The sequence below is a fragment of the Coregonus clupeaformis genome, unplaced genomic scaffold (assembly GCF_020615455.1).
Source record: "Coregonus clupeaformis isolate EN_2021a unplaced genomic scaffold, ASM2061545v1 scaf0012, whole genome shotgun sequence".
In the NCBI taxonomy this organism is placed as follows: Eukaryota; Metazoa; Chordata; class Actinopteri; order Salmoniformes; family Salmonidae; genus Coregonus; species Coregonus clupeaformis.
The window spans coordinates 812,298-840,132 of NW_025533467.1; the positions used below are offsets into that span (position 1 = coordinate 812,298).

The following is a 27,835-nucleotide window of genomic DNA, read 5'->3' on the forward strand; positions in this document are numbered from 1 at the left end:
TTAAGTGGGAGAACTTGCACAATTGGTGGCTGACTAAATACTTTTTTTCCCCACTGTATCCAAATCTATACATAGATGTATACAGTGAGTCGGAGGATACTCTGGCCCAGACAGTCTTAGTAGTAACGGGGAGCGTAAGCATCAGGGTTAGGGCGCTGTCCTTGGTTGGCCCCGCCCCCAGCACAAGTGTCCTGGACTCTTATTGGTCCTTGCTCTCGTAGAACTCAGCCCAGCGGTTCTCGAAGAAGCGCTTCATGGAGTGTCCGGCCATGCCCACCTCGGACGTGTCCTCATTGAACTGCTCGCAGTTGTTGAACACCATATGTGCGTCCGCTGCAAACTCCTCACAGCTGCAGTACCTGGGGAACAGGGGAGGAGAGAAGAGAAAGACAGGTCAAATATAAGCTTACAGATCTTCAGTAACATTGTTGAAAATGAAAGGAACCGACCTCCTTACGGAAGTTTGGGTCATGTTGTAGACGTTTTACTATCCTTTTGGGGACCCAGTGTTGTAGTACTCGAGACCGGTCTCAAGACCACATATTGAATGTCTCGGTCGTCTCGATGTCAGAGACATTTGTACTCGGTCTTGACTCGGTCTCGGACAGTGAGGACTCGTAATTTCTTCCCGAGACCAGCGGACTAAAAAAACTCATAATTATCAGCTTCCATTCAGTCAGCGCATAAAAACGCTTCGCCAGGCCAAATACAGCGAGTGAAAAAAGTATTTGATCCCCTGCTGATTTGTACGTTTGCCCACTGACAAAGAAATGATCAGTCTAAAATTTTTATGGTAGGTTTATTTGAACAGTGAGAGACATAATAACAACAAAAAGATCCAGAAAAACGCATGTCAAAAATGTTATAAATTGATTTGCATTTTAATGAGGGAAATAAGTATTTGACCCCCTCTCAATCAGAAAGATTTCTGGCTCCCAGGTGTCTTTTATACAGGTAACGAGCTGAGATTAGGAGCACACTCTTAAAGGGAGTGCTCCTAATCTCAGTTTGTTACCTATATAAAAGACACCTGTCCACAGAAGCAATCAATCAATCAGATTCCAAACTCTCCACCATGGCCTAGACCAAAGAGCTCTCCAAGGATGTCAGGGACAAGATTGTAGACCTACACAAGGCTGGAATGGGCTACAAGACCATCGCCAAGCAGCTTGGTGAGAAGGTGACAACAGTTGGTGCAATTATTCGCAAATGGAAGAAACACAAAATAACTGTCAATCTCCCTCGGCCTGGGGCTCCATGCAAGATCTCACCTCGTGGAGTTGCAATGATCATGAGAACGGTGAGGAATCAGCCCAGAACTACACGGGAGGATCTTGTCAATGATCTCAAGGCAGCTGGGACCATAGTCACCAAGAAAACAATTGGTAGCACACTACGCCGTGAAGGAATGAAATCCTGCAGCGCCCGCAAGGTCCCCCTGCTCAAGAAAGCACATATACAGGGCCGTCTGAAGTTTGCCAATGAACATCTGAATGATTCAGAGGAGAACTGGGTGAAAGTGTTGTGGTCAGATGAGACCAAACTCGAGCTCTTTGGCATCAACTCAACTCGCCGTGTTTGGAGGAGGAGGAATGCTGCCTATGACCCCAAGAACACCATCCCCACCGTCAAACATGGAGGTGGAAACATTATGCTTTGGGGATGTTTTTCTGCTAAGGGGACAGGACAACTTCACCGCATCAAAGGGACGATGGACGGGGCCATGTACCGTCAAATCTTGGGTGAGAACCTCCTTCCCTCAGCCAGGGCATTGAAAATGGGTCGTGGATGGGTATTCCAGCATGACAATGATCCAAAACACACAGCCAAGGCAACAAAGGAGTGGCTCAAGAAGAAGCACATTAAGGTCCTGGAGTGGCCTAGCCAGTCTCCAGACCTTAATCCCATAGAAAATCTGTGGAGGGAGCTGAAGGTTCGAGTTGCCAAACGTCAGCCTCAAAACCTTAATGACTTGGAGAAGATCTGAAAAGAGGATTGGAACAAAATCCCTCCTGAGTTGTGTGCAAACCTGGTGGCCAACTACAAGAAACGTCTGACCTCTGTGATTGCCAACAATGGTTTTGCCACCAAGTACTAAGTCATGTTTTGCAGAGGGGTCAAATATTTATTTCCCTCATTAAAATGCAAATAAATGTATAACATTTTTGACATCCGTTTTTCAGGATTTTTTTGTTGTTATTCTGTCTCTCACTGTTCAAATAAACCTACCATTAAAATTATAGACTGATCATGTCTTTGTCAGTGGGCAAACGTACAAAATCAGCAGGGGATGAAATACTTTTTTCCCCTCACTGTATATACACTCCTTTCTTGAAACATGAATATCTTAACAGCCTTTATATCTATTATAGACATGTTTACGCAGTGGCGAACCTATAGGCCTTCAGTGTGTGACAGGTTGGTGATTCTGAAAAGACAGCAACCGTAATACCAGTGCACTCATGTAGGAGTGCACTTTTTGTAAAACACAAAGGGCCAGTGGTGTAGTGGAGGGTATACGCAGGTATAAACCATTTATTTTCAGAGGGCATTGCGTATACTCACTTCTTAATCCCTACTGATGCGTATCAAAGTATTGTAGTGGAGGTATACGACTTATTATATAGTACAATAGAGAAATCATGCACAAAGTAGCCTACATAAATCGCAAAGCACGTGAAATATATTCACAATGCGAGCCGCACAAATAGCCTGGTTTCAGTGGAATTTCATCTGCAGGCAGTGTGCAGCTCTCAACTGGTTTTGGCATGGAGCAGCTTACAAAAGAATAACATCGGTAGCCGGTAGGGTAGGAAAGGCGTTTCAACTTATGAGATCTACCAGTAAATACTAACTTAAGGCAACAATGGGTATGTAAACCAGGAATTGAAAAGATTTAGTCCGATGTGTTGGTTATTTGGCTATTTGTGATGCGCAATTGTCATCATGCGCTATTTAAAATCATGGGCGTAGACATGGATGAGCCTGGGTGGACACATGCCCACCCACTGGGGAGCCAGTCCCTGACAGGCCCAACCAATCAGATTGATGTGGTTTAAGCATTGTTGTGGACTTAGACCATCAACATTTATTTAAAACAAATGTTTTATGTGGTTTGGAGAGTAAAAATCTGGGCGGGACGTTTGGGAACTTTTTGGCAAAGTTAGAGTATATCCACTTCTCCAGACACCACTACACCACTGCATAGGGCCGATGGAAAGACAGCAGTCACACACAGCATCATGTTAAAGTTAGAGTATATCCACTTCTCCAGACACCACTACACCACTGCATAGGGCCGATGGAAAGACAGCAGTCACACACAGCATCATGTTAAAGTTAGAGTATATCCACTTCTCCAGACACCACTACACCACTGCATAGGGCCGATGGAAAGACAGCAGTCACACACAGCATCATGTTAAAGTTAGAGTATATCCACTTCTCCAGACACCACTACACCACTGCATAGGGCCGATGGAAAGACAGCAGTCACACACAGCATCATGTTAAAGGATAAGCAGTCCATAAACTCTGACATAATACGCCAGTAGGTCCCAATCATAAGAATACAAAACCACAACCATTAAGCATTCCCCAATTGAAATGTACAACTATTATTTCCCATTGCAAAAAATATAGCACACAAAATAACCAGTGACCTAAAGTTTAAAGTAGAACTGACAGTGTTTTAACTACTTTGCAGATATGAAACAAACAGAATCATAATATCAGTCAAAAATATAAAATTCCCAGTTTATGCTACAAAACCAACATAGAGGTTTTAAAAATAGGTTATTATTTGACTCAACGTTCCATGACATACACTAAGGCATTGTTGGCAGAATAGATGGATGCAGTTCAATGTATGATATAATTCACCAATAATTTTTTTGGTAGTCCAAAATATTGCTTTCAGGTTGTAAATCACAGCTGGCCTGGTACATTGTTTGCTGCCTCCATTCGGGATGCACTGTTTCAGTTTCAATGACTCAATATTCTGGACAAAAACTGACGAATGTAACTAAGGCTGGGAATGTCAATACAATCAAACTACCAAGGGCAATGATCACAAGTCAGTCATAACGTGGCTAATAGGCTAGCGTATCTATTTATGTAGCAAGCTAAAAAAACACGGAGCTTAACATTAGCTAAATAGCTAGCTAGGTAGCTAGCTGCTAGGAGGATGTCATGTCATGCCATTGGAGGAGTGGGTGAGTGACAGATTTTTCCCCCTCGGTGGCTATACACAGCTAGAGATACAGGTGTCATTTGGTTAGCTAGCAAGTACTTGAACGACTGTTATCTAGTTAGCATATCTCTTGCGTTCGTAAATTCACTCTGGCTATCTACTCCGATTTCAGAGCACTCTCATCCGAGTGTGCCAGAGCGCAGAACAACTGATGAATTTATGAACGTGCAACACCCACTGAATATGACCGGTGTCAGTAAATGTAGGCAAAAAAAGTAATAGTTAGTCAAGAATGCTCTAGATAACATGTAAACAGCCTAACCAGCTCTGCTACGGCGAGTAAAATGGTCAGAGTGAGGTGTTCTCTCATTTGTGTCTGGAAGTAGCTAGCAAGCTATTTAGCTTGGGTGCTTGGTTGGTACAAGCATGCATTGGCAGGCAAGCTGCAGAGGCTACAATTCCCCATCGTTTATCAGCGCAATTTTGACGGCCAACTAGCTGAAAAAGTTGGAGGGTTTATCTAATGTTCCTTCATTAGATTTTAGCTCATCTTGCTCTGGCTAGCATTAGTTGTTGATCTTGTTGTTGTTGAGGTGCATAACTGAGGGAGAGAGATCCTACCTTTGATCAATAGGACTGTAAAGTTCCCAAATGTAAGGGGACTCCCATGGTGTTTACATATTTGCAGAAATCCATTCAGGTTTATTTTGTGGCTTTTGGCGAATGCGTTCTAAATGATCTAAAGCGCTGTTGCAACTGCCTGTAAACACACAGTCCAGTTCAAAGTGAATGATGGCAGGCCCATGTGGCAAATGGCTTGTTTGTAGAAAAGCCTACTGTAGCTCTGATTGGCTATAGGTCCTGGACAAGACAGATATTTTTATTCTGTTTTATTTTCTGCAGTGTCTGTTAATTGTCCAAACGCATGGCCGATTTCCCACTCTATATTGCTATAGAATTCTCACAAATGCTTTAGTATATGTAATTCCCAAACATTCTAAGAATTTATGAAAACGTGGTCGCTTGTCAGAAAATGTTTTAAAAAGTGGGATATTCTTCATGTTGCTAAAATGCTGTCAGTTCCACTTTAAATGCAACAATGTTTCACACACAAGTTATTTTCAAAGAGATGGCAAACAGCAAGCACGCCGCAATAAAAATCACAGCTTCTGATGTGCTAGCCAATGGCTGACTTAGCTAGCTAGATTTATCTCCCCAGAGACCAGCAAAGAAAAATCCTGATTGGATCTTTTTTTCCCTCCAGCGTTAACCCTTTCCTTTCCAACAAAAACTGAAGAGATTAAATCAGAACATCATTGAAAATAATATTATTATTATTATTTTATAAATCCTTAGCCCTTCTCTGAAGGCGTAGAAGGCCCACTGTGTTTAGGTCAGTAATCATTTGTAGAGTGGCTCTATTTTCCCTCGCATGCATTTTTCCACTATTCTGAAGGTCTAAAGAATCCATATGTTGTTCTGAAATATGAACACAGAAATAATGGACATTTTGAACTCTTATTATGGTGGTGATTTGACAAAACTACAATCATGGTCTTGAATTGGACTCGCATGTTTCGGGACTCGGACCCCTTGTCCCCCTCCCGGTCTTGGTGTTGACTCAGACTCGATTTGCTCCGGTCTTGGTCTTGAATCGGTCTCTCCTTAGGTGATCTTGAACACAACACTGTGGGGACCTAAAATGTAATTCCATTCAAAATCCTATTTTCCCTAACCCCTAAACCAACCCCTAAGCTTAAAATATCCTTTGTCCTTCCGGTACCCACAAGGATAGTAATACAAGCCCCCACACACACACAGACAGAAAGAGTGAATGAGAGCCCCATACCCTCCCTGCAGCAGCCTCTCCCTCATGGTGAGGAAGTCCATGGGGTTCTTAATGATGCGTCGGTAGCCGGGCACCACGCGGGGGTTGACGGGCTCCAGGAAGGGCCAGGCGTCAGCGTGAGACTCCATCTCCATCAGGATGATTCTACACACAAACACAAAACACGTCAGCTAGAACGGGACTATCATCACATGCTAGTCAGAACATGAATCTCATGGTCTTATAGAAACCACTGGTGCAATGGGACACGGTAACTAATTTGAGGTGAGTAATTTAATATCATGTCCTATAACCACTGAAACATTGTGACACTACAACTGATCTGAGATCAGACTCACTCGCAGTAGGTGAGGTCGGGCTGGTTGCGGGTGGTCATGCGGCGGCGCTTGGCGGGTGAGAAGCCTGCTGTGCCTCCTCCATCTCCCGAGTAGCGGGAGGATGAGGAGGACGAGGCAGGGCCGCCGTCCTTATGCCGTGTTGCCATGCTAGCACCACCACCGCTGCGTCTGCTGGGCACCGTCTCCTCGTCAGAACTGTCGTCTTCGTACCTCCTCTTCTTCACCCGTGTCCTCTGCTTGGAGGAGCGATGGTTGCTACGTGGTGACTCACCGTCACTCGCCTTATAAAACAACAGGACACAGTGAGACAGTGATGAAATAACAGCCCTGGGAGAAAGGTTAAGGAGGACTCAGGGCCACAGGGAGGAGAAATTACAGAGGGTACTACTGTGGCAGATTTCGAAGTAGGGCCTGACAATATTATGGTTTAATACTTGTTCAGTTTCAAAACACTGGGGACAAAAAGCTACCATTGTGTTCATGTTGTTTCACCATATATTATTATTGTAATTATGTTGCACCAACATGGCTTTTTGGTTAAATTTACAAAAAGTAAATCAGCGTATACAGTTTATCTTAATCTAAGCCAAGTTTCAAACAAAAAACCGACAACATTTCTATCTGCAATGTTCTGAACGGTTCCCTTCTTAACTCCTCCCCCCTGGTTAGATGAGCAGTGACACCTGCTGTTGTCCATAAGGGTAGCCAAGCAGAGTGCAGCCCCAGTCAGTACTCACCTTGGAGACGCAGGTGGGGCAGAACCAGTCCCCCTCTGGCACCTGGGTGACCTTTGGCCTCAGGCAGTACATGTGGCAGCCGCGGTCACAGCAGTCACACAGCAGCAGGTACTCATCATTATCCCCCTTCCTGCACACCTGACACGTCTACAACAACACACAGACAGGGACACACAGGTAGTCTTCAAGGGAAATGCTTTGTTACCATCTTTCAGACTATGGTGCTATACTACATGTGTTTGCTGTAAGTTGCTTTGGATCAAAGTGTCTTCTCAATGGTCTCATCAGCATGTCACTACTATGATATTTGCCATGGGAATGTTCTATATTCCTTGTTTCACCTACATCCATAATTTTCTTCCCTTTATAATAATGGTTTCTATTCTCAGTGTACATATTGAGTATTGCTACTGGGTTTGTCCTCACCACTTTGACCACAGATCTCTCCCAGGCGATGGCCTTCTCCAGCTGCAGCAGACACAGACACAGCTGGGGGGCGCTCCGACAGCGGTCCAGGGCCTGACGCCACGTCCGCAACCTGGGGGTGATCTCACTCTCCAGACTGGGGGAAAGAGATGATAAAAATAGGTCTTCATAAACACAATTAAGAGCTGAAGTGAGATGAAGGTTTAAATCACTGAAGAGCTTTGAGCAATTTGACCAAATGCTACACAAATCGAATCCATTTTATTATTATTATTAAATCACGCTCCCTTCCACCCTTTCCAACCTCTGACCCCTCGCCTGACTTCAACCCTGTCCCTCCCACCTCATGACGTCCATCTGACCCATCTGGCTCTCCTCGGGGGTGAGGGGGGCGAGACGCACCACCTCGGCCAGGTTCCAGAGGGGCTCCTTCAGGTAGCGCCGGTCGATGTTCCTCTCCAGGTTGGCCAGGCGCAGGACGGCCAGGTCCAGCGGGTGGCTGGCCACGCGGGGCAGGTCTGACCACTCCTTCTTGGTCCGCACGATCCAGTCGTCCCGGGGGTCCACGTCATGCTCGTAGTACTGCAGGTCGTCACGCGTGGAGTCCACCTCTGGAACCGTGTAGGGCTGAGGTGGGGAGGAGGGAGAATGACAGAAAATATTATATTATAGTTCACAACAATCAAATAGCAGTGAAGCAAAGGACTTTGAAGCTAGAGCAAGACTCAAAAGGGTTGCGAGGTAAACAGTAGCAGTGCGTAGGCTACAATCACTGGGGAAGCCAGAAAAAAATGCCATATTACAACCTGTGTTGTGATAATTGCATTGTTTGCTCTATAACCTGTTAGTTCATATACCTTGCTGATATATTCTCCTCTCTTACATGTCGACGAAACGGGCTATCACTCTGTCATACAGCATTTTTTGTTGTCCTAGGCTACCTGGCTAAAATGCTTGCTCGCTAGCCTAACTTCCTTTCATGGGCAACGTTAGCAAGTTAACATTAGCCTTCTACATCTAGCTACATATTGAACTTTCATCCTCTCAGGCCAGGGGCACAATGTAGGAATTAATGGTTGGATCAGAACCGCTGTTATAATCATTGGCCAGTACAGAGAATTAAGTAAAACCACAAGTCCTAATCCCTATCTCCAGCCATGGCTAATTTAGGAAAGGGCCAATTTTAGATAGCTAGCCAGCCACCGGAAGACAACAACACAACGAGATGCAACAATTCAAATCGTTTCTGTCAATGACGTATGCTCAATGCGATTTGATAGGAGTGACGCCAAATCCAAATTGGCTTCCCTTCACACTTTTTTTTGGTGCACCAGGACCATTTACAATTGAGCTGATTGGCTATTGTTTTATACTTTTTTTTAATCAAGGGAGGCCAAATGCTTGCTGGCTTCCCTTGCATTCAATGCTACGGGTGGCAACAATGTCATACTTATTTAGACCAGACAGCATCAGATAGATGGGCTACACGTACAGAGACAGAGGGGCGCTGTTTCGCTCGCTCGGATGCTTTCTCCGGTGAGAAACATTCAGCCTCTTGCGAATTGAAAGAAAATGATAAAACAGAGACTAAATAAATTATTTTATATGTTTTTCTTGGTCAATTTTCTGGTGAAGGCTGGCTTCCCTTGGCATCCATGAATACACGCCACTGGAGGTAAGTGAGGTAAGGTAAGGTGGGAGAGGTGAGGTAAGGTGAGGTAAGCGAGTGCAGACATCAAATGATACATTTTTTAAGCCACACAACCATTTTCAAAACATAAAAGCAGACCCCTAAAAACCACAGAGGTAGGGTGAATATAAGGAACACAGACAGACAGCGCTTATTTCAAACAGTGTTAGGAGCAGAGGTGTTAAAAGTGAGAACTCTAGAGACATTGGCCGTGTCCGAATACCCGTACTTGCGTTCTAAATAGTATGTGAAATTTCAACAAATTTGTATGCTTTAAATGCCAGGATGTCATACTCATTTCGGCTTTTCATCAAGTTGAATTCGCTGAAGAGAATTGTCTTTCCGGACGTGTGTCTGACAACAGCTGATAATCAGCTGAGTGGTGGCGCTCTACCAAAATTAACAAATGGCAGAAATCAACGTAATTGCACATTAGATAACGTATTCTCAGTAGGATGAGCCTAGTATGCGGTTATTCGTTGCTTACTGTATCCGTTTTTACTAAACAGTATGTTCTAAATAGTATGTAGTACGATCATTTACATTTAAGTCATTTAGCAGACGCTCTTATCCAGAGCGACTTACAAATTATAGTTAAAGTAAGTAGTAGGCATGCCAGATTTCGGACACGGCGTCTCCTTTTCATTTTAGGAGGTGACAAAAATAATTCTAAAGGAATTCTTAAAGGGGAAACGTGAAGACTTGTGAAAGAGTGTAGATCCAAAAGGAGGGTGAGGATGTGTGAACGATAGATCTAAAACCTGGTTTGTACCTGGAATCCTGCGGCTGCCGTTTCCGTGTTATTGTCAGTGTCGCTCCTTCCACTCTGAGGAGCCATCTTGAAATATAAGTAATGGACATATGATGTGATGAGTGTGATAAGTTTACCTGCTTATGCATGACAATGCTAGGTGGGGGACACGTTCACTCTGTACAAACTGCAGCTGCACATACCACCTACGCCACCCTCTGGACAGTCAGTGCAACTGCAGCCATAGTAAAAAATCAAATAAAAACTGAAATAAACGAATAATAAAAAACTGACATGCTCTGGACATTTCAAACCCAAAACCAACTTCCTTTACAAACTACCATGCACCCACCCTACCCATGCATCCCTGGGTGCATCTCAACAGTCTAAAGTGTCCTCCTCGCCTTGGTCTGCACAGATATGAAAAGGCGGTAAATGTGGGGATGATATGACGGAAACGTATTTCGGGATCAACTCTCTACTATCTGTGTTTCCAGATCTGTGCAGATGAGGAATGTAAGTATGGATAGGAAGTCACTTTAGAATATTGAGACAGGGCCCCTCTGTCCCCCTGGCATCTCACCTTGAGGTGCAGGTCGGCGGCGATGACCCTCTGCTCCAGGTCCTCCACCCAGCGGAGGGCTCCGACGTCTGTCTCCAGGGCCCGCTCCTGGACCTGCCACGGCTGCTGCAGGGCCTCCAGCAGGGCCTCTCCCTCCTTCACCTTCACCTGGAATATAGGGTCTGACGGGGGGACGGAGAGGAGAGAAGGGAGGGAGATGCAAGGGGGAAGGGAGGGGATAGAGAGCGATGGTAGCGAGAGAAAGGGATACAAGGAAGGTGTCATCATCTAGTTTCCATTCATTACAACGCCATACTTTTTAAAAACACATTGATGTCAAAAGCAGCTTCACTATTAAACACAACCAATCTGACACACACTATGACTTTTCATATCCCCATCTTTTTCTATAGCTGACTCAGTGACCAGTGCTCATTGACTCACCGTTGATGGGCCGTGTGCAGACCTCAGCCAGATACTCCATGTGTTTGGCCAGGTGTTTGTGGAGCACCTTCTCCCGGATGCCTCGTGGGTGCAGGGCCTGCAGGGTGGCCGTCATGTCCTCAGGCTCTTTTATCCACCACCAGCCACGCACCATTGCTAACAGCACAACAGCAGCACACACATTAGACACCAGCATCACACCTATAGCATAGCATGTTAGCAAACCATGCTAGCCATAACCGGCTAACCACACACAAGTATGTCAAACATTTGATTAGTTATTGTTTAAGATGTTTGCTACTTCGGCTAACCATACATAAATAATCAAGTAAGCCAAATCCGCAGCTCAAATTGCATCATGTTTATATTGCTGACAAGTGTCATCGTCAGACACTACAGTGATGATATTCAATAAACCTTAGTGGTTTTCAATTGCATGCGTTTTAAAAAAAGGGGACAGCTTGCTGGAATGGGATTGAACTGAATGGATTGAAGGCTTACATGCTGGAATGGGCTTGACCACGAGCTGAGTGAAGTACTGTTGCTCTATCTCCTGGAAGAGTGTGGAAGAAGGGCGGCCACGACGCTTAGCTGCAGCCCCTCTAGCTCCAACCCTGCGGGCGGGACTGCTGCCCCTCCTCCGCCTGCGCCCCGGTTTGGCTGGGATGGGGGTGGTGGTCACCTGGGGTGTGGGATCCAAGGGGGCTGGTACAGACTGGAGAGAGAGGGAGAAAGATGGTTTAATAAGAGATAATAAAATCTTATTTGATGAAGAAAACAATGTTCAACAGTAGTAACTTATGTTGAGTGTTCTCGCTCATGAGGGTCCTGGAGAGTGTGCAGGGGGCTGAGGGGGACTATGGGGGGGACTCACCTGCAGCAGTGGAGCAGCGAGGGCGGGCAGGGTGCTTGGGGTCAGAGGGAGGCGTTTGGGCGGCTTGCTGGGGGGGGTCTGAGGTTCTGTCAGAGAGGTTTTGTCACAAGGCTGTTTGGGCAGCAGGTTGAACCACTGCCCCTGTTTCTCCGCCATTTCTTTCACGCTGTCCTCTGGTAGGCTGCCATTAGGTGCCATCCCTGTTGCTTTCACCGTCCCATTGGTTAAGGCGCCCTGCGATTGGCTGAGGCAGTTATTGTAAGCAGACAGAGTGAGGTCTTGTGTTCCATTGGTGGTGGTCTCCGGGGAAATGCCTGGCCCCGACTCCTCCCCGCCGGACTTGCTGCTACGGCGATGGCGGCGACACTTGGCGGTGCGGAGGTGTAGCTCCACCTCTGGTTTGATCTTGCGGGGGCGACCCCGGGCCCTGGGGCTGCTCATAAGAGAGGCGGTGCCGGGGAGAGGGTCCTCTTTAGTGGGGGAGGAGGTCTGGGACTGGGGAGGGGGAGAGGGAAGGGGGGCAGGGGTGGTAGTGGGCGTCTCCTCCACTTTGGGTTCCCTCTTCAGAAGAGTGATGGGCACCTCCTTCACCAGGATATCTTCTGATGCTAACAGACAGAGAGGAGGGATATGTTTAGAGTCAATAAAAATATATATTCTTGTTGGGTTGAGGGCAGTTGCTCTGTGACTCACCTAGGATCTCTTCAGGCCCCTCCACCAGCACCCCTCCCAGGTGGGGCAGGAGCCAGTATCTCCGGCGGAACCGGTCCTGGCCCAGAGACACCGCCCGCAGGGAGTGGGAGGACTGGAGCAGCTTCTTACGGAAAAACACCTGTCGCTGTGGAGGAGAATAATACACTATACATATACAGGTATATGGGGACACCCCTTCAAATTAGTGTATTTGACTATTTCAGCCACACTCGTTGCTGACAGGTGTATACAATCAAGCACACAGCCATGCAATCTCCATAGACAAACATTGGCAGTAGAATTGCCTTTCTGAAGAGCTCAGTGACTTTCAATGTGGCACTGTCATAGGACGCCACCTTTCCAACAAGTCAGTTCTTCACATTTCTGCCCTGCTAGAGCTGCCCCGGTCAACTGTAAGTGCTGTTATTGTGAAGTGGAAACATCTAGGAGCAACAACGGCTCCGCAGCGAAATGGTAGGCCACACAAGATCACAGAACGGGACTGCCGAGTGCTGAAGCACGTAGCACGCAAAAATCGTCTGTCGTCAGTTGCAACACTCACTACAGAGTTGCAAACTTCAGCACAATAACTGTTAATTGGGACCTTCATGAAATGGGTTTCCATGGCTGAGCAGCCACACACAAGCCTAAGATCACCATGCGCAATGCCAAGCATCAGCTGGAGTGATGAATCACGCTTCACCATCTGGCAGTCCGACGGACAAATCTGGGTTTGGCGGATGCCAGGAGAACGCTACCTGCCTGAATGCATAGTGCTAACTGTAAAGTTTGGTGGAGGAGGAATAATGGTCTGTGGCTGTTTTTCATGGTTCGTGCTAGGCCCCTTAGTTCCAGTCAAGGGAAATCTTAACGCTTCAGCATACAATGACATTCTAGACGATTCTGTGCTTCCAACTTTGTGACAACAGTTTGGGGAAGGCCCTTTCCTGTTTCAGCATGACAATGCCCCCGTGCACAAAGCGAGGTCCATACAGAAATGGTTTGTCGAGATCGGTGTGGAAGAACTTGACTGGCCTGCACAGAGCCCTGACCTCAACCTCATCCAACACCTTTGGGATGAATTGGAACGCTGACTGCGAGCCAGGCCTAGTCGCCCAACATCAGTGCCCGTCCTCACTAATGCTTGTGGCTGAACGGAAGCAAGTCCCCGCAGCAATGTTCCAACATCTAGTGGAAAGCCTTTCCAGAAGAGTGGAGGCTGTTATAGCAGCAAAGGAGGGACCAACTCCATATTAACGCTCATGATTTATGGAATGAGATATTCGACAAGCAGGTGTCCACATACTTTTGGTCATGTAGTGTACTTAGGGTGACATTTTGCTCATACAAAACCCAGAACTGCGCACACAACGTAGTTACACTGATAGATAGAATAGACACTACAGAAGAAGAAAATTGAAAATGAACAGCAGAGTATGTTAGCCTTACCTTGGTTAGCTTATCGATCTGCCTCTCCAACTCTGGAATGCTGGCGTTGGTGGTGCTGTCAGTCTGTGGAAAGGACATTTGGTGAGTATAATACAGATATCCTCACCAACACATTTGAGATTGACACACACGCACTTCACTGAGTTTGGGCTCCTCCTTGGGTGTGCGGCGGCGGCTGCCCCTCTCCATGGGGCCGCTCTCTTCCAGACTGTGGTTCTCCTCCTCTGCCACCCTGGCACTGCGCCTCCTCTCCTCTAGATACAGCTCCTCCTCAGACCGCCCCGTACGCCGTGCTAGAGCTGCCTTCAGTCTGGGAGAACACACACATCAGAGCACACACACCAGTTATCAAACACACAAAGCCTCAGTGGTATCACACACTCTCCTTCCACAAACTAAAACAAATCTAAATCCAAGGAGCTGTGACTTGTCTTACTTGCGCAATTTCCCCTCGATGATCCACTTGTTTTTCCTGTAAGTAGCCCTGTTTTCCAGTGTGTTGTCAATCTCACTGCAATGCAAAAACATACAAACAGGGTTACCTTTAATGTGCGATATCCTTTCCAGAAGGGTTTTTTTTTGTGACACATTTTTGTTGTAAAATATATTTGCATCACACTTAGGATATGGTTGTTAGTAACTCCTTAGTATCTCTCAGTGTTTTGTCATCCTGACCTTATGACGATGTTGCTGCCGTTGAGCTCCTCCACCAGGAAGCCCAGGATGGCAGCCTTGGTGTCGGGGTTGAGGGTGAGGAAGGTCTTGGTCCGCAGCACGTTGCACACCTCCATGTCAAAGCCATGGGACTCCAGGAAGATCCTCAGGCCTTCGGACACTGTGTTGCGAGTCAGCTCCAGATCCACCAGCTTCTCCCCTAGGATCTTCACTGACTGGAAGGAGAGAGAATGAGAGGGGGATTTAAGAAATTGAACTAGCTAAATCTGTTGAACTAGAGTTTACATGCAATATACAGCTAAATACATTTTTTAAATGGCAAACTATAGCCAACAGTAAAATGTCTACATGGAGACAGCACTTTGGCAAACAAATATTCATGAACACCCATCTCCAATACTAGCTCCATACAGTCAACAATACACACCTGGTAGTAGGGTGGCAGGCCTGGGTCGTGTAGTGCGGCCTCAACCAGCTTTATGAGCAGATCCTGGACCTCGCTTTGACTGTCTCCCAGGCCCAGGAGGCCCTCCTGCAAGGTGCTGAGGCTAGGCACATCCCTGGGGATGTGGAGGCCCAGCACCTTGCCATAGCTGTACAGGAACTCCACCACAGCTAGGCAGTGGGAGAAGGCCACACCAGAGAGAACCAAGCCAGGGATCCGAGACAGCTCCGGGAGGGGCTGGTGGTCTGTGAGACACATGTCCTCAGTGGGCTTCTTCAGCTCCTCCAGGATCATCTGCTGTCTCCTCCTCTCCTCCAGCCTTCTCTGGGCCTGGGCCCTCCTCTCCACCTGCTTCTTAGCTGCCAGGGCTGCCTGGGCTGCAGCCTCCGCCTCTGCCTGGGCCTTAGCCAGGGCCTTGGCCTTACTCCTGGCCCCCAGCACCCTTTTCCCCTTGGCCAACCTTTCCTGGTCAGTCTCCACGACCGGTGGAGGCACCTCATCCTTCTTCTTCCTAGGGCCGCGCTTCTTGGGCTCTGGGGCTGGCGGCTGTAGTGGGACCGGCTGTGGGGCCTCCTGGCCAGCTGGTTCAGCCTTCACCTCCTTGGTCTCATCAAGCTGAACACAGAGGGTAAGAGGGGTTTGTTAGATAAAGAGGGCGGACGATTAGTGTTTTGGTCAATAAAAAAATAAAATACTTCCTTACCTTCGCTTGCTTTTTCTCCTGTCGGATCTTCTTATTCTTGTTATCCTCCTTTCTTTTCATCCTTGCCTAGAAGAGAGAAATGGAACCATTTGACTTAAGTGTGTTGGAGGCAACCTGGATACACCACCAAGATGCAATGTTACAACACGTCTTCAGATTTTGATGCTTAGTATACCGTACCTTTCTCTTCATTTTCTTCTTGATTTTGACAAGTTTCTCCTTGTCCTCCTCAGTCAGACCTTCTAAAAATAGATAAACACATTTACATTGGAGACTTCAAAAGCCCCAGCCTAATTGAAGCTTTTTGATGCACACAAATTCTACAATATTACGTTCCTGATTCTGTTGTGCCATTGAATCAGTCTGTATACGGGCCTACTTTCCAACCAGTGAACACATCAGACTCATTTCGCCAGGCTATGTCCTCCACTCACCCTTGGCCTCTAGCCTCTTCAGCATTCTGGCGTCCACCTTGCTCAGCAGGTCCACCATCTTGGGTTTGGGCGGCCTCCCGGGCTTTCGGACTGGCCCGCCCTTGGTATGACGAGCTCGGGGCCGGGGCATCTCTTTGTCAGGGTTCGGAGGTCGTCCACGTCGGCCCGTGATGGCCATGATCATGGAGGGCACCTCCTCATTGGCCAGGAGGCACCATTTCACTCCCTGGAAGAGATCATATGAAAGCATTTATGGGAAATGTGTCTTCTTTATGATATTACACTATGACAGTCTGCATTGAGTTATTACTGTAGGTATTTATGATGAAAGATCTGTCAGCACATACAATAAATCCACACACACACACCTCAGCGGAGTCCCTCTCCTCATAGAAGTCTCCTACGGGCATGCGGGGGCTGAAGCTGAAGTGTTCCCTGGTCACAGCAGTGTCCTGGTGCCTGTTCAGATACTGAGGGAGAACAGGATTATGGGTCAGTGGCATCAGAGCAGGGGAACATGGGAAAATGCAGGTCATAGGTCACTGAGTTATACAGTGGGGGAAAAAAGTATTTAGTCAGCCACCAATTGTGCATGTTCTCCCACCCCTAATTGCTCCTGTAAGTCGCTCTGGATAAGAGCGTCTGCTAAATAATGTAAATGTAAATGTATAAAAAGATGAGAGAGGCCTGTAATTTTCATCATAGGTACACGTCAACTATGACAGACAAAATGAGGGGAAAAAATCCAGAAAATCACATTGTAGGATTTTTAATGAATTTATTTGCAAATTATGGTGGAAAATAAGTATTTGGTCACCTACAAACAAGCAAGATTTCTGGCTCTCACAGACCTGTAACTTCTTCTTTAAGAGGCTCCTCTGTCCTCCACTCGTTACCTGTATTAATGGCACCTGTTTGAACTTGTTATCAGTATAAAAGACACCTGTCCACAACCTCAAAACAGTCACACTCCAAACTCCACTATGGCCAAGACCAAAGAGCTGTCAAAGGACACCAGAAACAAAATTGTAGACCTGCACCAGGCTGGGAAGACTGAATCTGCAATAGGTAAGCAGCTTGGTTTGAAGAAATCAACTGTGGGAGCAATTATTAGGAAATGGAAGACATACAAGACCACTGATAATCTCCCTCCCAAGATCTCACCCCGTGGGGTCAAAATGATCACAATAACGGTGAGCAGAAATCCCAGAACCACACGGGGGGACCTAGTGAATGACCTGCAGAGAGCTGGGACCAAAGTAACAAAGCCTACCATCAGTAACACACTACGCCACCAGGGACTCAAATCCTGCAGTGCCAGACGTGTCCCCCTGCTTAAGCCAGTACATGTCCAGGCCCGTCTGAAGTTTGCTAGAGTGCATTTGGATGATCCAGAAGAGGATTGGGAGAATGTCATATGGTCAGATGAAACCAAAATAGAACTTTTTGGTAAAAACTCAACTCGTCGTGTTTGGAGGACAAAGAATGCTGAGTTGCATCCAAAGAACACCATACCTACTGTGAAGCATGGGGGTGGAAACATCATGCTTTGGTGCTGTTTTTCTTCAAAGGGACCAAGACGACTGATCCGTGTAAAGGAAAGAATGAATGGGCCATGTATCGTGAGATTTTGAGTGAAAACCTCCTTCCATCAGCAAGGGCATTGAAGATGAAACGTGGCTGGGTCTTTCAGCATGACAATGATCCCAAACACACCGCCCGGGCAACGAAGGAGTGGCTTCGTAAGAAGCATTTCAAGGTCCTGGAGTGGCCTAGCCAGTCTCCAGATCTCAACCCCATAGAAAATCTTTGGAGGGAGTTGAAAGTCTGTGTTGCCCAGCGACAGCCCCAAAACATCACTGCTCTAGAGGAGATCTGCATGGAGGAATGGGCCAAAATACCAGCAACAGTGTGTGAAAACCTTGTGAAGACTTACAGAAAATGTTTGACCGGTGTCATTGCCAACAAAGGGTATATAACAAAGTATTGAGAAACTTTTGTTATTGACCAAATACTTATTTTCCACCATAATTTGCAAATAAATTCATTAAAAATCCTACAATGTGATTTTCTGGAATTTTCTTTCTCATTTTGTCTGTCATAGTTGACGTGTACCTATGATGAAAATTACAGGCCTCTCTCATCTTTTTAAGTGGGAGAACTTGCACAATTGGTGGCTGACTAAATACTTTTTTCCCCCACTGTATGTCATCCATGTAACTCATGATGGGTTAATTAAATGGGATCAAATGCAGCTACAGTTATGCCTGTATGCTAAAAACATGGCCTCTCCATGGCCTCTGTTAATTTAGCTGGTCACGGTCTCTCACCCAAAATAAGTGTCTGTCTGATGTGGTAAACGCCCTGAGGGAAAGCTATCCCACTGTATCAAGGGCTATTTATAGCTTCTGACCTTCTCTCATGTCTCACACTAAAAATGTACAGTAAGACTATGTTGTGCCAAAACAGCTCCTGTGGTGATGTTTTACTGTAACTCAGGGCCATTTACCTTGATGACTTCAGGAAACTGCTTCATCCTCCTACCACAGGGGCTGTAGTACCAGGTCTCCCCCTTGAGTCGGTCCTCATTCTTCTTGACCCGGATCTCCCTCCTCCAGCTAAAGCACAGATCAATAGAAAGTCAGTTAAGAACCACGTTCAACACATAGTATCCCTAGGATAGAAGGATGAAACTGAGGGGTTTTGTATTTATGGGTGAACATTAACCTTTTGCACTTTCCACACACAATAATAATTTGGCACAGAGAAAGCCTAATTAAGGGGGACTTCACGTTCCATAAACTGTATAAATCAGAGTGTATGTATCATTACCCGTGTAGCAGAGGGAAGTGGACCTGCTCCTCTGTTGCTATCCTCCTCCTAGCAGTGTCACCTGTACAAGGAACAAAGAGAGTAGAATCAGATTGGTACCAAATGACTGTCATCCATTAACAATGCCATTGGTTTAGAGCAGGGTTCTTCAATTCCGGTCCTGGAGGGCCGAAACACTTCTGTTTTTTATTTCTACCTGGTAGTTAATTGCACTCACCTGGTGTCCCAGGTCTGAAATAGCCCCTGATTAGAAGGAGAGGATGAAAAACAGAGGTGTTTCGGCCCTCCAGGACCGGAATTGAAGAACCCTGGTTTAGAGTTTATAATCATTGGGTCATAACTACATCTAGGAGAAAATATGTAACCATTTTTCAATAATTTCTACAATTTCCAGTATAAAAGTAGTTTTCTCATCCATTACCCGCAGTGGAACTGTCGTCTCCGTCGTTGACGTTATTGTCATGATCATTGGGTTTAGTGTCAATGTCCATTTTCGCTATTTTGGGTGGCTTCGGCTCCAGAACACTTACTTTCTTGACTCTAACTTTCTTCGGTTTGACCATGGGGGGGGTCTCGCCACTGGTTAGACATGGTTTACCAATGGTAGTGACTGGTCCACTTTGACCAGGAAGTAGGCCTTCAGCAGAACGTTCAGCCTCTCCTGTGACTGCTACTGGTTGGGTCTTCTTCTTTCTCGTTCTAGGTGGTCCCTTTTCCTTTTTCTCTCCTACCTCTCCTTTCTCAAGTTTCTTCTTCCTCTCCACCTTTATCTTCTCCACCTTCAGAGTTTTAACAGCAGACTTCCGTTGGGCTTTCCCAGGGGCCTGGGGAACTGGAGCGTGACAATAGAATGTCAGAAAACCTTGTTTGTACACTACCTTTTTCAAAATGAATTACAGTTACACAGACATATTCTTAAGACAAAAAAGGGATAAAGAGAAGTCAGTTTACCGGGAATGGAGGCTGCTGGAGTGCGTGGCTTCCTGGGTTTCCTTGGTGTTTTGGTCTTTTGGCCGGTGGTGGGCACGGCTGGGGCAGCTACGGGCAGGAGCGGGGCTCCAACCAGGCTTTCCACCAGGGCACTGAGCGCCGCTGTGTGCTTGCCTTTGTCCATGATAACAGGTGGAGCCATGATGGTAGCGGCACTGGCCTTGATGCTGGTGGTGCCGGTGTAGTCTGGTATATCCCAGCCCTCCGCCTCACTGTCACCTTCAGACCCTGTCAAGAGGGCATGAGGTTAATGGTCAATGGTTAGCAACATCAAATTAACTGAGTTACTGTTTGTTGACAAAATAAGTATTTCCATAGTTGGCTGTGATATATATATATATTTCCAAGACCTAACCCACAACTCTTTCTTGCAAAGTTCTACATTGCCACACATCTTACTTAACAGGATATTCTGACTCATAAAAAGTGAATTAATTACAAAAACATAGGTTGTCATACATCAACTATGGCAAGGATCTTACCTTTGTAGGCTGGGGTTGGTTTGGCAGGGCCATTTGAGCTTGACCGGGAGATGTCATTCTGGGATGAGTCAACACAGGAGTCCTCCATCTGAGAGGACTCCAGCATGGATTCCCTGGTGCTCAGGCAGCTGTCCATGGTATTCTCTGCCCAGGAAGAGTTCTCTGTCTGGGTATCATCCAGAGTCAAGTCCCTAGAGTCCTCCACAGAGGAGAAGTTGCTACCCATTGTAGTGTCGCCAACATGTGATGTTTCATCCGCAAGAGAGGTGTCATCCATGCGAGCGCTATCATCCATGCGAGAGGTATCGTCAAATAGAGATTTGTTACCATCTACGCGAGAGTTGTCGTCCAATCGAGAGCTGACATCAAAGCGGGAAGTGTCGTCATCCGTGCAAGAGGTATCGTCAAGTCTAGAAGTGTCGTCAAACCGAGAGGCGTCGTCAAGTGACGACTTGTTACAGATGTCATCCTCCTCAGTGAGGCTGGTGTCTTCCATCCTGGTGCTGTCGAGGCGTGTGGACTCCGCCTGCAAGGACTCGTCCAAAGACTCCTCAACTGTTGACTCGTCCGTCTCACAGGTGTCATCCATTCTCTTCTCCAGGGGAGTGTCTGCACCTCTCATGGGCGTGGAGTCCTTTTTCTCAGCAGAAACTTTGTCCCCAGAGGAGTCCTCTTGGTTCTTGGGGTGCGGTGTCGTCCCAAGAATAACAGTGAGGGGTTTGTGTGAGTGTTTTTCAGATTGATGAGTCGGAGACCCTGCGGAATCAATCTTTGATGATGTTTTGACTGTGTCCGCTTCTACAGAGGGGTCCTTCATGTTCCCCATGTACTTCATATTCCCCATGCCTCGCTCCTCTGGCTCTGGAGAAACCATCCGTTTAGGGGCTTGTGGAGGAGCAGGAATGGATGGGGGAGGCGCAGAGGGGACCACAGGAGGCACATACATCAAGGCAGGTGGCTCAGACAATGGAGGAGCTCTGGAGGTTTGGAATGTGAGAGGAGGAGGTCCAGACAAAGGTAGAGCTCTAGGGCCTTGGACTGTTAGAGGAGGCATAGACACCTCCTTTGGAAGGGAGGACACTGCTGGGGGAGGAGTAGACACTGATCGAGAAAATGAGGACACTGATATAGAAAGTGCACTGACTGCCGAATGAGGCCTGGACACTGCTGAGGGAGGTGCCGTGACTGCCACCGAGGGAGTAGACACCGCTGAGGAAGGCGCAGATGCAGACATTGATGGAGTCCAAAACTTTTCTTGAGGTGCTCCAGATAAAGCTGGGGGAGAAGAAGTCAGAGGAGGTGGTCTGGATCCTTGGACCATCTGTTGAAGCGCAGAGATAGGCGCAGACATGGAGTGCAGGGGAGCAGACACCATGGTAGAAGTAGAGACCATTGCAGGAGGTGCAGATGTAGTGTGAGCAGTCTGATGTGCCACAGACACAAGGGGAGGAGCACTAACTGGATGGGGAGCAGACACAGCTGGAGGTCTAGAGGATTTGTCCAGTAAAGGAGGAGGTGCAGGTGGCTTAGGACGAGGTGCAGACAGTGAGGAGGGAGGCGATACCACTGATGGAAGTGTGGACACAGACACTGGAGAAGGTCTTAGGCCTTGTACCATCAGAGGAGGCGACGACAGCCTGGGAGGAGGCCCAAGCACAGGGGGAAAAGGAGCAGAGGACATGGGAGGCGCTGAGTTTCGGGGAGGCGTAGAAGTAACGGAGGAGGATGAAACAACATGAGGCCCTGATGCACCCATAGGAGACGTAGACACTGCAGGAGGTGCAGACTCCCTTGCTAAGGTTGTCATTTCATGGTTCTGGGCCATTGGCTGCTCGGAACGCAAGCAGTAGTCACTGGTGGGCCCCATGGGAGGTCCAGGGGGCTTGAGAGGGTAGCTGTCGCTTTTAGGCAGTCGCTGGGAGACAGATGCTCTCTCCATCCCGTTGTAGCCTTTATCCACATCCTTAAACGCTTCACTCATCCGCCCTAGGGAACGGGAACACAAACACAACAGTCAGACCATTAGAGATGACAGGAACAAAACACAGTAGCGGCAAGGCAATTCAAAGCAGATGGAGCTTTTATAAAACACCTTGTCGACAATCTGCTGCATGCCAGCATTACACTTCAGTATGATGGCAATAAATATATAGTGTCTGTATCATTGCAAGGGGCCAGGAGTTCTTCGCTATGTATTGTGGTGCACACTAAATTGAGATGTGCCACACCTGACTACGGATGGTTGAGAATCAGGAAATATGTGAAGTGAGATTTACAACCTGATTTATCTCTGTAAATACAGGCCAGGGCCTAAACCAGGAAACCAGTAAGGTTCTCTGACATGGCGAGCTAACCACAGTCAAACAGGAACAATGAATGACCCATAGATAGGCCTACATCTCGAACCACTACTAGTGGTGGATGAGGTGACTTTCCTAAACTTTTTGGGACTTGTCCATACTGTAACCTGTGTTAGAAGGAATCCAAATGACACATCCTTATTCTTCTCCACCAAAAATGTCCTCTCGTCAGAAAATGTCCCTTATCAAGCTCAAATGACAATATGCAAACACTATTTCAGTTGTCATGGAAACAGTTTACAGTGTTGACCTTAAATCTGTTTAGCGAATTCAATTACTGACAACAGACACTGATTAGTAAATTAACAGATCAGGCCTAATTGAAAGTCATTTTTTTTGCTTGAAACAGGCATTTCGAACTCTTGTGATGCATGGTGCTGTTTCCACACATACTGTATCTAGCGACCATAGAAATATGAAAATGAAACAGGGAAACATACTTCTTCCGTGCTATAAAAATAGAAGGGGTTAGGTTACTCAGAAGACTTGTCACCTTTGTATATATGTGCATCTCACCTTGTATGACAGCAGGCATCCCCACAGAACCACCATGGGGACTCCTCTCCCTGGTCTGGCTCAGGGGCGATCCACTATCCGCCATCGTCGAGGGTGACATCATGGGGACAGAGGACAACCCCATGGGGAGGGGGCTGCCTGTTACCCCCCGTCCCATCTGGTGGTGCTGGGGGCTGTCCCGTGGAGGGGTGAAATTCTGGGAGGTAGGGGGCATCATCTGAGCCTGAGACTGGGGTTGTGGAGCGGGAAGAGGTGGGTGCTGGGGCTGGTAGTAGGGCATCCCGTTGGACACCATGCTGTAGTGCTGAGGTTGCTGTTGCTGCTGGTGTGGGTGGAGGTGTTGCTGTGTCTGTTGGTGAGGGGGTGGCTGTTGAGGCTGTTGCTGGTGATGCTGTGAGGGCGCAATCCCAGGGTGCACCTGGCTCTGGTACGCCCCGTACACGCTGTGTGAGTTATATCCCATTACCATGGCTGCACTGCTCTGCTGTTGCCCCGGGTTACCCCTGTTCCAGTACTGGCCCCCTGTAAGAGTCATGTTTGGCGTGGCCACTACGGGGGGCTGACGGGACCCAGGCATGCCCCCGTTCAGTTGGTACTGTCCGTGACCCTGGAAATGCTGCTGGCTCTGTTGCTGCATCACCCCAGTGGGAGGCTGCTTCTGGTGCATGCCATGCCCAGGAGACAAGCTCATGGCTGGGCTGTACTGTGGCTGTCCTCCCCACAGGTAGTCGAAGCCCATGCTACTCTGGTGGTGGTGGTGGTTGCTCATATGAGGGTATGGGGCTGTTGGAGAGTGGGAGCCAGGCACACTGGACCCAATTACAGTAGTGATGCCATTCACATTCATTTCGCCGTTCATATCTGCAAAGGTGGTCAGGGATAAGAGTAAGAGAAGATGGGTCAGATAATTAATTTTTCAATGTGTTCAATTCACACATTATCCACAGGTCATGCATCCTGCACAATCATAAATTGTCCAGCAAATTTGCGGTGTGAGGTTACATTAATTCATTGTGATATTCAACATGATATTGCTTATGCACCGAACACCTGCTCTAGAGTTAGATACAATCTATTGCTCATTATAAAGGGGTCAAGAGACTGGGGCAGAGAGATTAATTTAAATCAGTTACTGATATATACCGAACAAAAATATAGACACAACATGCAACAATTTTACTGAGTTACATTTCATATAAGGAAATCAGTCAATTTGACATAAATTCATTAGGCCCTAATCTATGGACTTTACATGACTGGGCAGGGGCGCAGCCACTGGCGAATCAGGCACAGCCAATCAGTATGAGTTTTCCCCCACAAAATGGCTTTATTACAGACGGAAATACGCCTCAGTTTCATCAGCTGTCCAGTGGGCTGGTCTCAGACGATCCCGCAGGCGAAGAAGCCGGATGTGGAGGTCCTGGGCTGGCATGGTTACACATGGTCTGCGGTTGTGAGGCCAGTTGGACATACTGCCAAATTCTCTAAAATGACGTTGGAGGAGGCTTATGGTAGAGAAATTAACATTAAATTATCTTGCAACAGCTCTGGTGGACATTCCTGCAGTCAGCATGCCAATTGCTCGCTCCCTCAAAACTTGAGACATCTGTCGCATTGTTTTGTTACAAAATAGCATATTTTAGAGTAGCCTTTTATTGTCCCCAGCACAAGGTGCACCTGTGTAATGATCATGCTGTTTAACCAGATTCTTGATATGCCACACCTGGCAGGTGGATGGATTATCTTGGCAAATGAGAAATGCTTACTAACAGGGATGTAAACACATTTGTGCACAACATTTGAGAGAAATACGATTTTAGTGCGTATGGAAAACGTCTGGGATCTTTTATTTCAGCTCATGATACATGGGACCAACACTTTACATATTGTGTTCATATTTTTGTTCAGTATAGAAATAGTGAGGCAAAGTAACCACATGAAATGGGGGCTGTACTCACTCTTCTCCTGCTGAGGGAAACTCATGGAGGACCCGTTAGTATAGACAGAATCCCCAGTGGAGAGTTTCAGTCCTGAGTTAGCAGACACAGAGGAGTGGGTGCCATAGTTGAAATGGTTGTTTGCCTCCATCTGAAAAACAGGTAGCAAAGACCACAAGTCATGAAACTATAAATAAACCAGGGAAAATATTTTATCCTGCACATTAAATAAATAGTATGTGATTTTTTTAAGAAATAATATAGCAGCTAGCTAGATCCATACACTAACATGTATTGTTACAACTGCAGGAGTTGGCAAGCCTGAAGATGGCTATAAATGATGATGACACGTTGAGGACGACATTAAACATTGCACTCTCACAACTCCCTCAAAATGTCGCAGTTAGAGCAGCAGATGGGATGCTCTGGCCAGCACACTCATGGACAATTAACGCCACGGGTAGATCCATGTTAAATCACAGCGAACCCGTTTTGACAACGGGAAAACGACAATATTTTGGTCTGAGATACATGTTTTCAAGAAATCTAGCTATAAGTTGAAAAAAGGTATATCGTGGTTTTCAACAAGTAGCTACATATACATATTGTACGGCGCTAGGTTAGCAATGTTTAACTGCGTTTTTCAACATCCATCCCACGATAAACACATAATATTAGCATGAAGAGCTAACACTAGCTAGTTGAAAACATTGGTTTCATTAAGCTATACTAGTTAGCTAGATCGCCGCAAATCTTAGCCATATCACAAATATATGGTAATTGCAATTAGAAAACAGACAACTTCCGTAGTTATTCATTTATTAGCTACTTTCTAACGATAGAAAATTAGATTCGGTTGTCATTGCTTACTAGCTAGGCTGTCTGCTACACGTGACCATGCGCTGTGGATGATAGCACCCCTCGGCATTAGACCTGAATCTCTCATCCACGGCTCAACTAGCCAGCAAACTAGCTATATCAGTCTTTAATGATAACGTGTCATGGTTACATTAGCTCGCTATTTAACTTGTCCAGTTGAAGTTGATTGTTTGCTAGCTAGCTAAACCATCCCGCTATCCAGTTGTTTATCAAAACTGTCAACAACAAAAACAAAAAGGTCTTCACGTTAGGGCTTGTACTGTAGAATTGAAGAAGTGGCACCAGCAGTTGCATAAACATGTTAACTTTTGTTATTGTCCATATCTTGACTAGCTAGCTAAATTAGCTTTCATTCAAAACTCGCCACCAGATGGTTAACGTCATTTCCAACTAACCTTAGGCCTACTATCGACTGTTAGCTATCTAACGTTATCTAGTTAGCAATACGGCGCTAGGTTAGCATCTGATTTGTTATCTTTCTAACGTTACGCTCTGCAACAAAAACAATCCACCAAGGAGTTCGTTGGGTGAGATGTAACTATATTTTACACAATCGGGTTAAAATTATAGAATTTCCTGATCTTTTCAACATATCATTCGACACCTCTAGGCCCTTATTAGATCATGCTAAATTCAAGGTTATTGACAATACTAGTAATCAAAAACAGACGTTAGCTACAACGCTGTGTAAAACTAGTTAATAATACAGTCACAGTGGTTCTGTGCTCTTTCAACATTTGCGATGATAGCTAGCTAATAAAACATGTGGAGAGTAATAACATCAGTCGTCTTGGAGAATCGTTTATGTTCCTGAACATTTTGGATGCTTCTCTTTTGTTAGTTAGCTAGCAAGCTAATAAACGCACATTGTTTTCGCTGTATTCGCCTGAGATATTGTGAGACAGCATCATCCTCACACACACTCAAAAGTTTGACATAAAATGTCATTCAAACTGACTAACCTTGTAATCCTTGGATTTCAAAGGCACTGATGCCTTTGATCCTCCGATTGAACAAATATGGTTGAAGTAGGTACAGACTATGTAAATAATAAACAGGTACAATATTCGCTAACCTTTGGGTTTCAAATGAGCAAACATGGCTGGTGTTTGAGTGCAGCCATGATCACAGAAGAGAAAGAAATCGAGCCGAAAGAGGAAGTGAATCATTGCGAGATGGCGGATAAATAAAGATAGTTCACTCAGGCCGTTTACAATTTAAAAATATGGTAAGTTCTGGTCTACTTAACGGGGTGTGTCTCCCATAGACACCAATGCAATAGCAGCTGGGTCTGGTCTACTTAGTTCTTTGACTTTCATTTGACTACAAAATATCAGCGAGTGGGGTGTCTCGCTTCCTCTTCTGTCTCTGGAGTTTACACAATGGGAGCGCTGGGTCCTAGCACCGGAATAGCATCATTTTAGGAGAATTGTCATCTGATGTAGGCAATGATGTATAGATACAAACCCTGGATTACTGATCCAATGTATTGGCCATTAAAATACTTTGAAGCAACCGGTTGGCCGTATTGGCACTCTCCAGTAGGAGCAGTCTTCCATAGGAATGAATGGAATTCT

At 46.3% G+C, this 27,835-nt stretch overlaps 1 protein-coding gene across 4 annotated transcripts; it reads right to left on the minus strand.

Annotated features, from left to right (window-relative positions):
* LOC121545435 (bromodomain adjacent to zinc finger domain protein 2A-like) lies at window positions 1–27,529 on the minus strand. 4 transcript variants are annotated; one of them, XM_045212414.1, is made up of 29 exons: window positions 27,221–27,529; window positions 25,401–25,530; window positions 23,443–24,303; window positions 20,567–22,552; window positions 20,046–20,303; window positions 19,516–19,926; window positions 19,095–19,155; window positions 18,772–18,880; window positions 16,631–16,732; window positions 16,263–16,488; window positions 16,009–16,070; window positions 15,829–15,894; window positions 15,108–15,740; window positions 14,681–14,895; window positions 14,442–14,516; window positions 14,141–14,315; window positions 14,006–14,068; window positions 12,557–12,701; window positions 11,864–12,471; window positions 11,491–11,704; window positions 10,990–11,145; window positions 10,567–10,727; window positions 10,005–10,070; window positions 7,886–8,169; window positions 7,543–7,678; window positions 7,117–7,263; window positions 6,380–6,660; window positions 6,042–6,185; window positions 1–359 (listed from the first exon to the last, which is right to left on the minus strand). In XM_045212414.1, the coding sequence occupies exons 2-29, from the start codon at window positions 25,528–25,530 to the stop codon at window positions 200–202; spliced, it is 7,935 nt and encodes a 2,644-aa protein (XP_045068349.1). In that variant the 5' UTR covers window positions 27,221–27,529; the 3' UTR covers window positions 1–199. The 4 variants fall into 4 exon arrangements, with proteins under 4 accessions (XP_045068349.1, XP_045068348.1, XP_045068347.1 ...); XM_045212413.1 differs by having other exon boundaries at window positions 20,046–20,312; window positions 27,334–27,528; XM_045212412.1 differs by having other exon boundaries at window positions 20,046–20,312; window positions 27,221–27,528.
* Between the last annotated feature and the right edge of the window lie 306 nt (window positions 27,530–27,835).

Bases quoted from the DNA above. Each gene is read 5' to 3' on its own strand.
- LOC121545435 (XM_045212413.1), bottom strand. From the start codon at position 25,530: ATGGAGGCAAACAACCATTTCAACTATGGCACCCACTCCTCTGTGTCT. The intron at 14,069-14,140 runs GTGCGTGTGTGT...TCCTTTCCACAG, and splicing joins AGGAGCCCAAACTCAGTGAA to ACTGACAGCACCACCAACGC. The intron at 10,728-10,989 runs GTGAGTCAATGA...TCCCCCCGTCAG, and splicing joins CTGCACACGGCCCATCAACG to ACCCTATATTCCAGGTGAAG.